Here is a 12,072-nt window from a genome sequence, read left to right as displayed (position 1 = left end):
GTACTGTCCTGGTGTTTGAGTGATACTGGACTGCACTGAGATTGCTGTGGCGGCACCCTCTTCACTCACCCTGCAGTCAGAAATGTTCTCCCACTACAAGAACAGGACAACCCTGAAGGGACTGATTTGAGTTGCTCCCAATGGTTTGGTGACATTCTTCTTGCCGCTGTACACTGGAAGCATCTCCGACAAAGAGATAACAAAGATCAGCGGAATCCTTCCCTTACTTGAGGCAGGTGATGAAGTGATGGCCGACAAAGGATTTGTCATCGAAGATCTCCTTTCTGGTGTTGGGGCAAAGCTCATCATCCCACCCTTCAAGCGTTCTGCCCAATTCACAAAAGAGGACACAGAGAAGACACAAGCCATAGCACGTCTCAGAATAGTGGTGGAAAGGGTAATAGGTCGAATTAAGTCCAATCACATCTGGGACTCATCTGTACCTCACTCTGATGGGCACTGTCAGCCAGATCTGGCACAACTGTTGTGTCTTGGTGAATTTTCAAGGACCTTTGTCTTTTGAAGAAGATTGAGATTTGGAGGGTATTTTTGTTAAAAGGGATACGCCAGTGTTTTGGCCAGTTTACTAATTTTCTATCTCCCCTTGAGTTAAACAATTAAGGGGAAAATAAGTAAATTGGCTGAAACGGTGGCGCATCCCTTAAAGTCTGACTTGTTTGTTTGCCTATTCTGTCTTCCTGTTTGTTTAGTCAGGGACTTACCTACTGCTCCTGTGTTTGTGTGTGTGTGTATGTAGCCTGGCTGCACCCACCTATGTACTTCCATTTAAATTTCTTTTTTTCTTCAGTACTTCCTGAAATCAGTTGAAGTTAAGGGGTCTCATTAGGACCAGGCAGATGTTTGTTTGCCAGTTTTGTCTTGGCTGGCTGCAGCTCTTTTCTTTTACCCAGTTCCCCATTCCCTTTTTTGCACTACATGACAATACTGATTTGCATGACACTTTTACTTTGTCTTACATTTACTGACTTATGTAATTACTTTAATATTATATTTTGTTAATCAATTATCTTGTGTGTTCTCCCCTTAATGCCATGTCTACTATAAGTGGGAATGACTGTTACAAGTAACAAGCATACTTTGAATTTTCAAATACATAAAGTATGCTTGCTACTTGTAACTGACTGTTACAAGTAACAAGAACTTAATTTATTGACATTAAAAGGCATGAATTGAATAGACAACTGATTTATTACAATTCACTTTACAATTTACAGTATCAATATCAGTTTCAATAAGGCAAGGATGAACATTGAGGCAGTGTGATAAATACTTCATTAACTGATTAGTAAATTAACAATAGTAGTTATAAAGACTATTAGTTGTAAAGAAAATTGTTTAGTTCATTAACATGCAACATGTGGACATCTAATGAGTCTAGGACAGTATCATTCCAAGTACACATTCATGTAAGTGTTGTAGTAAAAAAGGTCTAATTTGTTCTTCATTTTAAGTATGAATTCATTGTCTCGCCAAATTCTCTCCACATACACATTTGCCAAAGTCACACCACTCCAGGCTAGTTACTGCCAACTGTCCCTGAACCTGCCAGTAGTATCGGTGTGACTGCCTCAGGCAGAGAGAGCCATTCTCGCTCTTGAGATGGGCAACCTGCGAAGCATCCCTGAACCTGCCAGTAAATGTGACTCTGGTCATAGACCCTGATCTGGACCCCCAAGATGTGGTGCTTCAGGCGGAATGACAAACCCAACAGACATAACATTAACTTGTTTCAGTTTAGCATAGTTGGACAGGACTTCAGACTCCATTTGTAGACCTCGTAGCATTTGCAGGAGTTTGCCTTTTGGAGCCTCTTATCATTTGGCCAGCAAGAGCTTTTGCTGCAGCCTCTGGATCCACATTTCCCTCCCAAGAAGCGCAGGCCTCCTGAAAGCGGCTGGCAGTTAGGCGCGGTTGACAAACTGTGCCCATGCAGGACATCTGGACTGCTGCCTGGTTCCCTTCTCAATTTCACTGGCCATTTGTGGAGACACTTGCAAAGACTGTAGGTGCAGTTGCTGGTGTAAAGTTGGCACAAAGCTAAGACTGGAGAAAGCACGGTCCAAAGGGAGAGGAAGAGCAGGGAATTCGGGGGCCAGGTGGTGCAGGGTAATGTCACTTGATGTTTCAGGTGGACAATGGTATGACATAGGGGATCCACGTGGAACAGGGCCAAATTTAGATGGAGTCAGCTCTATCTCAGACAGGCCATCTAACACAAGGGCAGTGAGTAGGTTGAGGTTGCACCTTGTGCAGCTTGGCTCCAGCAGCCATCAAATCAGGGTTGGGAAATGGTCCTAAAGAAAGGATCCAGTAAGCCATTTATCCATTTAATTCCACATTTTGATTTCCCAGAAAAGTAAAATGGACATGAATTTTTGTCTGACCTGAGTATGCCTGGTACAATGTGGACCAAACACCACTATTGCCTCCTGTTGTTGGCTTTTGCACCACCACATGACTGACCGGTTCTGGATGGATTCCCTAAAATTCAAGATAAAATATAAATGCTGTGTGTGTGTGCGTGCATGTGTGTGTAGCCTGGCTCAGAACACCTGCACTTCCACTTGATTTTTTTATTTTTTCTTCAGTGCTTGCAATCAAATGAAGTGAAGAGGTCTCATTATGACCAGGCGGGTGTGTGTATGTATGTGTGTGTGTGTGTGTGTGTGTGTATTAAAAGAGTACGCTAAATATACAGCATTGTCTTACACCCACCTGTGTTCTTGGTCTATGCCATTGCTGCAAATCACTTGTGCAGGCCAGAGGTGGAGGAACAGTCTTATGGCCAAGCTGTAAATAATGTGCTGTCTGATACAGCAGGGCCACAGTGTGGTTGCAGAAACCTTTACCAGCTACGCAGCTGCAGGAAAAGGCCATCAGACATCCATTGTCAGTGGCAAGTGATATCTATCCACCAAAAACATATGGAAATACTAGTAAGCATGGTGTGCATCACATCACTGTTCATAACAGTAGCCTACATCACTGTCAGCAGTAAACGGAATTAACAGTGCAAGGAAAAAGTTGAAATAGCAATAGAGATGTATACCTTATGGAATGAGATGGTGGACAAAGAGTTCCTGCATATAATAATTAAGGTAGATTTTCAGACTTACATTGGAAATAAAATGATAATGTTTCTATACTTTCTATACTTATATCCATTCTGTAGCTAGCTGTGCAGAAACTCAGCAGAAAGAGCTGCAACAGCAGTGAGTGAACAGTAGTCAAACCTCTAGTTTGGTTAAACCTCTAGTTTGTGAGGCTCCTCGTTTTTCGAGACGGGTAGCATCTAGCCCTCACAAAAACCTGCCCGTCTACTACATTTGATACTATGACAAGCAAACACATGAACATAAACACAGACATTGCCAGAGAAAAAAAAATGTTAACTGATGATGACAGCATTCGGCTAACATTAACATTAGGCTATCGTCGCTAGCTGCTACACACAAGACGTTCACTTGGACCAAAGGCAGACAGTGAATGTCATATTGTTTGTAACATCACGACCACGACTGTTATATTGCTTTAATAAAGTTGTACATGTCCTCTATACTATCCATACATAACCCTATAACCCTGGCCCTAGGTCTAAGTGGACACACTAATAATTTGTTAGCCTGATTGCTCTCTAACGTTAGCTACGTTACTTACCTTGAATGTTATGGATAAACTCTTCATGGAAAAATTTATATCCTTTATCCAGTTTGTTCCTCTTTGTGACTGAGTTTTCCTCCACGACTCTTGTCACGTCGGCAAAGGTGATCTTTGGCAAACCCGTGAGGGAAGTTGTGTAGACTCTCTCCATTTTTAAATTACCCGGCTTTCTGCTGTGTTGACATTAGACAGGAAGTCTGCATTCCCTGCGATTGCGTATTTCTGGTTTCTGTGAGAAAGGTCTATAAGTTCACCTGTTTCAATCTTCGGGTTTTTTCAATATGTTCGTTCATCTTATGGGACTGTCACGTGATGAACGAACGACTCAAACCCGAAAACTTGTCAGATAAGAGGTGAGGTGAGCTAATCATAGACTAAAGACCCAGGTGAACAATGAATTCATCTTTTCTGTTTCTTATAGCATTATAGTTTTGTCTTGTTTGTAGTGTGATCAATGTTTGTGTAAGCAGTAGATGTGTTAGGGAAGTAACACGTAACATTTTAATTATATTTTGCTAAAATGAACGAAATGACTAGAAAAAAGTTTCGTTCATTTTGCTGAAAGAGACTCAAAGGTCCAAGTTGGTAAAATGATCCGAACTTCCCATCACTACTACAAATCACGTCTAAGTTCATCGTCTGTGTAGTGAGTATGGCGAAAAATCGTATTTTCTCCTATAACTTGAGAGGAGGACATCGTTGTACATTGTTGTTTGTAAACATCGTTTAACGTTACATACTGAATTGCACTTTCTTAGTCTTTGCGCGTTCGCTCTGTAAACACTGGTTCTGTAGTTCTGCGTGACCTTTTCAATGTGATTCAGAGCCTGTGCTACACAAGATTTTGTGCTAAAAAAAAGTATACAGTTTTTTATTTTCCAAAAAAAATGACAGATCGTTTCGCTAGATAAGACCCTTCTTCCTCGGCTGGGATCATTTAGAGTCCTTTGAAGCTGCATTTAAACTACAGTTTGGAAGTTCAAAATCGGGGCACCAATGAAGTCCATTAGATGGAGAAAAATCCTGAAATGTTTTCCTCAAAAACCATAATTTCTTCACGACTGAAGACAGAAAGACATGAACATCTTGGATGACAAGGGGGTGAGTAAATTATTTGTGAACTGTTGTTCTGAAAAAGTGGAGTTCTCCTTTAAGTCATAAAGTGGCATATTCCACAACCTGTCAGCGGACTGTTTTTAGACTAATGAGAAAGTTTTGAGCTCTTTGTACTCCATTGTACAAGGACCTCTCATATGTCAAATGATCAAGGGAATTTTGATTTCTCAGTTCATGACCCCTAGAGTCATTCGGTATCTTACTATGGGATATAGACAAATTCTATATGGCAGACATGTTTTCTGGAGCAAACATGTAAACCAACTTTTTGATGTATGTAACACACACCACTATTCCCCTAAAAAAAAACCCCAGAAACCTATGTGAGGAAAAAAACTTGAGTTTTTATTATTATTATTTTTTTAGCACAAGAGTTTTTAGCAAGGATTCCAGGCTTGTGAGGAAGAGATAAAAAGGTCTCAAGAGGTAGTCAACAACTGTACATCTTAACCATTGATTTTTCTTGTGAGTCACAATATGCCGTTTTTAAACCTTATGTCTTGGTTTAACAGCCTAACGTTCACACTGCAGGCAAATGTGGCCCAAATCCAATTTTGCACTCATGTGACTCAGATCTGTTTTGGCATGACAGTGTGAACAGCACAAAGCACTTGGAATCTGATCTTTTCAATTGTGATTTGTGCCACTTCCATATGTGGTACTAAATCCGATACAGGTTCATTTTGCAATGCGACTGCAATCTGAAACATCATATCACAAGTCATTCGACTTTTACGTAACTCTAGATCGACATCCGTTATGATTCTGAACTCAAGTGAATCACTTCAAAGATTTTGCATAGGCCTTTCGCTGGCTTCTGCAGTAGATCACACCAAAAATAAACACATAAAAGCTTACTTTGTGTTCTCCATATTTACTTCCATGACGGTGCTCTGCGCAAGTATTGGCAAATTCAGTTTCTGCAGAATTAGGCTACTTTTTCCACTGTTGCAACAGGTTGTTTTTCAACTTTGTCGGTAGAAGTGATCGCACAAATGCAATATTAACCCCTGGAGCATGACTGGGATAGTTTTAGAGTAGTTTTGAGAAGCAATTGGGCAGACTTTGCTGTTAAAACCTAGAAATCCTGTTCATATTCTTTTGCGCAGCTGGGTCAGTTCAGAACCATGATCTGACACTGGAAATCTGATATTGGTCACATTTTAAAACAACAATGTGAACAGCTATACAAAAAAGAATTGGATCTGAGCAAAACTGAGCATTAAGGCTCGCAGTGTGAACATAACTGTTATTATTCCTCTAGGTTGGACCACTTCATATAAGTGTGCATTGTTTAAGAAGTGTGGAGGAGTTTAGTTAATTTCTGATGTACTGAGCCACATGACAGGATCTCTGGTTTTACGGTCCTAAATGTTGACTTAAGTCTTTCTCTAAAAATCTGCTTCTTGGTTAGTTTGGCACAGTTCTGACCTCTTTATCATTGTCGGATTCGATCTAACATCCCAGAGGCATATTCTTTACACACAGGACTTGTATACCTTTTCCAGGTTCATTTTTTACAAACTAAATTAGGGAAACAAGCTTTTTGATATGCCACACCTAGTGATTTGAATACGTCACAAAATTAAAGATGCTTCATGAAGTTTGGTGTCAACATGTACTTTAAATCTTTAATCTGTGACCTATTAAAGAAAGAATAAAAATACAAATGCCTTAAGTATGTACTGGTATTGTGTTGTTTTTTATACTGTAATACTAACAACCTCTGTGGGTACTCATCCTGCCCAAGACCATCTGAAAAATGAGTTTGTAATGGTATTTGTAGTAGAAACTGTTGGCAGCTGAACTAGCTCTCTCCACTGTGAGTTCTCAAGTGGGAATTAAGGTGGCTTGTATGTGCAAAACTCTGTCCACACTGTGAGCAAATATAAGGCTTTTCTCCAGTGTGAATTCTCATGTGGACATCAAGGTTTCCTTTTTGGGTGAAACTCCTTCCACACTGTTTACAGATGAAACGTCTCTCTCCAGTGTGAATCCTCATGTGGACTTTAAGGTTTTGTTTTTGAGTGAAATTCTTTCCACACTGTTGGCAAGTAAACAATCTCTCACCACTGTGAATTCTCATGTGGGAATTAAGGTGGGCTTTTTGTATAAAACTCTGTCCACACTGTGAGCAAATATAAGGCTTTTCTCCTCTGTGAATTCTCATGTGGGAAGTAAGGTTGTTTTTCTGTGTAAAACTCTGACCACACTGTGAGCAAATGTAAGGTTTTTCTCCCGTGTGACTTCTGATGTGAACTTCAAGGTTTCCTTTTTGAGTGCAACTCTTTCCACAGTGATGGCAGATAAAATCTCTCTCTCCAGTGTGAATCCTCATGTGGACTTCAAGGTTTCCTTTTTGAGTGAAATTCTTTCCACACTGTTGGCAGGTGAACAAGCTCTCTCCACTGTGAGTTCTCATGTGGGAAATCAGGTTGCTTGTATGTGTAAAACTCTTTCCACACTGAGAGCAAACATGAGGCTTTTCTCTAGTGTGAGCTCTCATGTGGACCTTAAGGTATCGTTTTCGATTGAAACTCCTTCCACATGGATAGCAGGTAAAAAGGTTCTGCTCTTTCTTATCCATATTCTTCAGCTCTTGACTCTCCTCAATCAGGTCTAAAAGGAAACAAATGAAAAAGAAGTTTAATGGCATGAAAACAAGGCAAGGCAAAGTCTAATGAAAAAAGGCAACTGAGATAGGTGTTGCTCCTGGTTGAAGATCGCTTTCTGTTCCTGTCTGCTGTGATACTGAGTGGTTTGCAGTTGTAGCTTTGTTTTTCTGTTGAAATCTTACTAATACTAATGTAATAATCATTTTCTATCTTACAGTATTAATGGTGGGGCCTTAGATATGGTGTTGGATGCAACTAGCTCAGGGAGTCCTGTACATTGTTCGGTTTTGGTTTCAGAGCCTCTGCAGCAGGGTGACTGTGAGGCAGCGTAGTCACAGGACAAAACACTGCTCTTCCATCCGATCAAAACATCAGCTTCTCACCACACAGTGATGCACCTACTGAGAAACCTAATGAAAGTGCTCAGGTTATTGGTGATTCCTTTGTATGGAATGTGAAAATAGAGGCACCAGCCATCATAGTCCAATGCTTACTGGGAGCCAGAATGCCTGACATCTTAACAAATAAAAAAAAAAAAAAAAAAAATTAAAAACAAGCTGACAAAAAGATTGATACCAATATTTGGTAATAATATAGCATAATGAGACTTATAAGCTACTCTTTGTAGGCTGGTCATTTTTGACCGGAAACACCACAAATCTTTTACAAAAATTAACCTTTTTTGCAGTGAAAGTAGTTCAGGGTTCCCACACCTTGGTTAACTTTAAATTCAAGGACCTTTCAAGGACTTTCCAGATCCAGTGCCCTAAAATTCAGGGACTTAATGTTGGGACACGTTTCAAGTGAGAGCAAGGTTACGTCATGTTAGATAAATTGTTGCAGTTTTTGTTTGTCAAACACAACTAAAAAATTTTTTGCAATTATTTTTGGCCATATGACAGGGGTGGCGAACTCCGGTCCTGGAGAGCCGCAGCCCTGCAGAGTTCAGCTCCAACCCTAATTAAAACTCACCTGCCTGTAGCTTTCTAGTAACCCTTCAGACCTTGATTAGCTTGTTCAGGTGCATTTGATTAGGGTTAAAGCAAAACTATGCAGGGCTGTGGCTCTCCAGGACCGACGTCCGCCACCCCTGCCATATGACATCTGATACTGTATTTGTCGTATTTCTGTCTTGCATAAAGCTGAAGAATATTTGGCTCTGCACCTGGCCAAGTGATGGTCCTTTGGAGCTCTGGCAAGCCATTCTTTGTAATCTTAATTATTATAATTAAAAAGTCCCCAAAGTAGCACAATAACCCACATAAAAACTCAAAATATTTAATTTCCATACCTAAAATGTATATTTCATAGTCACCCTTGTGCAGATTGATCATAAACACAGCTAAAAGGATTCCTATCATTGGCCATCACAAAACTTAACATCTTTTATAGTTCTATAACAGGTAGAATGTAAAATGTTTCAATATAAGCATTTCAGTCAAATGTAATTTATGCAATATTTTAAACATTTAACTCACGGGAGAAAAATCAATCCTTCTCAACAGTTTAAAATCAGCCCAATTCCATGCAAAAAAAAAACAGTTTTGGCAACCCTGCTTCCAACACAAGCTGCAGGGATCAGTTTAACTGATCATGGTTGAACGGGACTAATAGATCAATAGGGGTGTTAATACTAATCCACCACGGGACTCATGTAAGAAGTGCGACAGGAGGCAGGGCACTGTTCAACTCTTTATCTCAAGAATTTAACTGTTCACAGCAGATGGCACAAAATGATCCAACTGAGTTGGATATTGTACAGCTTACGGCCATAAAGTGTTAAATGTGGTCTGTCTGAAATGAACAGAACAAATAAGCATCAGTTTGCACCTTCTAAATGTACATTAAAGACATGTAAATAACTTGCTACTGACACGATATACATAAATCAACATGACGAAGAAAAGGTTAACAGTAGCGTATGCGTATGCATTTGAATCACCGTAAATCTTGAACATGTCAACATTATAAACACTGTATGGTTCGATTGCACAAGATAAATATGTAAACACAATGAAATATCTCTGACTTATAATCGGGGATAATGTAAATGAACTTACATTCAATCACGCACATTAACACCTGCGAAATGGCGGATCAAGCGGCTCGTAAAAGTGAAAGTAAAGCGAAATAGCGGAAACTAACGTCAACTAGTGGCATATGTTCATAATAAAAGTCTGTACAGTATAAACCCACATAGGGAATTTAGAACAGCCGCCCCCAGATTAGCATAGCTAATATGTCTAAATTAAATTCCCTAGTCCTTTGAGTCCATTTCGCCTCCATCTGGAAGTGCCGGAAGTCTGACAAGTTTGGCCACAGGTCGTAGGTATACACGATCATTGACATGGACTTGAGCTGACCTGATGTGTCCGTCAGCACTGGGTATCAGCTTGACAACCCGACCAACTGACCATTGGGCTCTGGGAAGCTGGGGGTCGATTATCATGACCACTGTGTTCACAGCTAGATCTTGGGTTACCCGCTGCCACTTCTGGCGAGTCTGGAGACCCGGGAGGTAATGTCGTGTGAAGTAGGACCAGAAGTGATCGACGATAGTCTGAGCATGACGCCAACGACGCTTGGACAAGGGCTCCGGTGTGTAGATCACTTGGGGAAGTGAGGCATCTCGCCGCCCCATGAGCAGCATATTGGGGGTAACCGGATCTACGTCTGCCACGTCGGATGAAACATATCCTAAGGGCTTGCTGTTCAGGATACCCTCTACTTCGATCAGTATGGTCTGCAGGACGTCCTCAGGCACAGACTGGCTCCCGACGACTACTCGAAGTGCAGACTTTACCGATCGGATCTCTCTTTCCCATGCACCTCCAAAGTGAGGTGCGGCGGGAGGATTCATCCTAAAGGTGATCTGGTAGTTAGCCAGCTGCTCCTGCAGGCTGGGCTCCATCTCTCTGAAAGCTTCTCTCAGTTCGGTCTCAGCCCCCCGAAAGTTAGTCCCCTGATCTGAGAAAATCTCGGATGGGGTCCCTCTGCGTGCGATGAAGCGCCTTAATGCCAGTAAGAATGCGTCAGTATCAATGCTATTGAGCAAGTCAAGGTGAATGCATCTGGTCGTCAGGCACTTGAAGATGACGCCCCATCGCTTCTCCCTGCGACGGCCAATCTTGACCATGAAGGGGCCGAAGCAGTCGACACCAGTGGAGAAGAAAGGGGGTTGATATAATCGCAGACGGGCTGAGGGTAAGTCAGCCATAATAGGTAGAGTCGGCTTAGCTCTCCATTTCTGGCACTCTACGCACTCTCTCTGGTGTTGTTTGATAGCTTGCCTGCCCCTTAGAACCCAGAAATGACGACGTAGCTCTGCGAAGACCCTATCAGGTCCTGGATGAAGTAGGCGCTCGTCAAAGTGCTTTACGATGAGTTTAGTAACCTGATGGTGGGGATCTAAAACTACTGGATGCATCTCAGCTCTGCTGATGCCATCCAATCGCCGTAGCCTACCTCCCACATGAATCAGATTTAACTCGGAGTCGAACTCGGGTGCAAGCGTGTTCAGACGGCTGGCTACAGGCACCTGGTTCCCTGATTTTAATGCCTTGAACTCTTCTGGGAAGGAATACTCCTGACATTGACGGAGGATACATGCTTCCGCATGCCGGTAATCCAAGGAGTCCTTGTCTGCATCTTGGATAGCCGCCCCATAGAGGGACTGGTAAGTCGCATCGATCAAGGCACTCCAAGAAGCATACTGAGATGCATTAAGCATGTCTGGATTTCGGTTATCTGCAAGTAATCCACAAAAGATGGCTTTCCTTGTCTCTGAGGTATCCTCTTGGGCCATTACAATTGGCTTGACTGGCCATTGGTCTGGTGGTTCACGGAGGAATCCCGGGCCCCTGCTCCACATGTCAGAGTTGGCCAGCTCCATGACCGTCCTCCCTCTGGTAATGTCATCCGCCGGGTTATTCGAGGAATCAACATACCTCCAGGAGTGGGGTTCAGTCAACTCCTGTATTTCCGCCACCCTCGTCCCAACGAACACCTTGTACCTACAGGACTCAGACTGGATCCAGTTGAGCACTGTAGTCGAGTCAGTCCACAACGTCACGGTCTCTATGGCAATGGTCAGCTCTTGCCTGAGGAACTGAGCAAGCTGGGCACTGCTCAGTGCTGCACACAGCTCGAGGCGTGGCATCGACAGCTGCCGCTTGGGGGCCACCCTAGAGCGAGCCATAACGAAGGCAGTGTGGATCTTACCGTGCTGCTCGGCACGGAGATAAGCAACCGATCCATAAGCAACCTCTGATGCATCTCCGAATACATGTAGGCTGAATCTTGATGTCTCCACATCAAAGTCGGCAGGAAGGTAGCACCTAGGAAGCTTGAGCTTAGAAAGATCAAGCAGCTCCTTCTCCCACACATTCCACTTCTCCAGCAGGTCTGCTGGAAGGTTCGGATCATCCCAACCCCTTGGTCTGGCCCAGAGCCTCTGGACAAGAACCTTGGCCCGGGTGGTGAAGGGAATGGAGAATCCTAAGGGGTCATATTGCGTTGCTAAGACCTTATAGATATATCTCATGGTCGGTTGGTGCTCTGCTAGTGCCCGATGTCTGTAGCCCAGGCTGTCTTCTAGACAGTGCCACATTAAGCCAAGAGCTGGTTCCAGCGGGTCTGAGTGGTTGTGCTGTAACCACAG

The 12,072-nt window shown here is 42.5% G+C and overlaps 1 protein-coding gene across 1 annotated transcript; it reads right to left on the bottom strand.

Annotated features, from left to right (window-relative positions):
• Positions 1-6,604: 6,604 nt before the first annotated feature.
• LOC127158512 (gastrula zinc finger protein XlCGF8.2DB-like) lies at positions 6,605-7,329 on the bottom strand. The gene has a single exon (XM_051101600.1). The coding sequence runs from the start codon at positions 7,301-7,303 to the stop codon at positions 6,605-6,607; it is 699 nt and encodes a 232-aa protein (XP_050957557.1). The 5' UTR covers positions 7,304-7,329.
• Positions 7,330-12,072: the final 4,743 nt, after the last annotated feature.

This window comes from Labeo rohita, unplaced genomic scaffold (assembly GCF_022985175.1).
Source record: "Labeo rohita strain BAU-BD-2019 unplaced genomic scaffold, IGBB_LRoh.1.0 scaffold_153, whole genome shotgun sequence".
Classification (NCBI taxonomy): Eukaryota; Metazoa; Chordata; class Actinopteri; order Cypriniformes; family Cyprinidae; genus Labeo; species Labeo rohita.
This window is presented reverse-complemented; position numbering and strand designations above follow the sequence as displayed.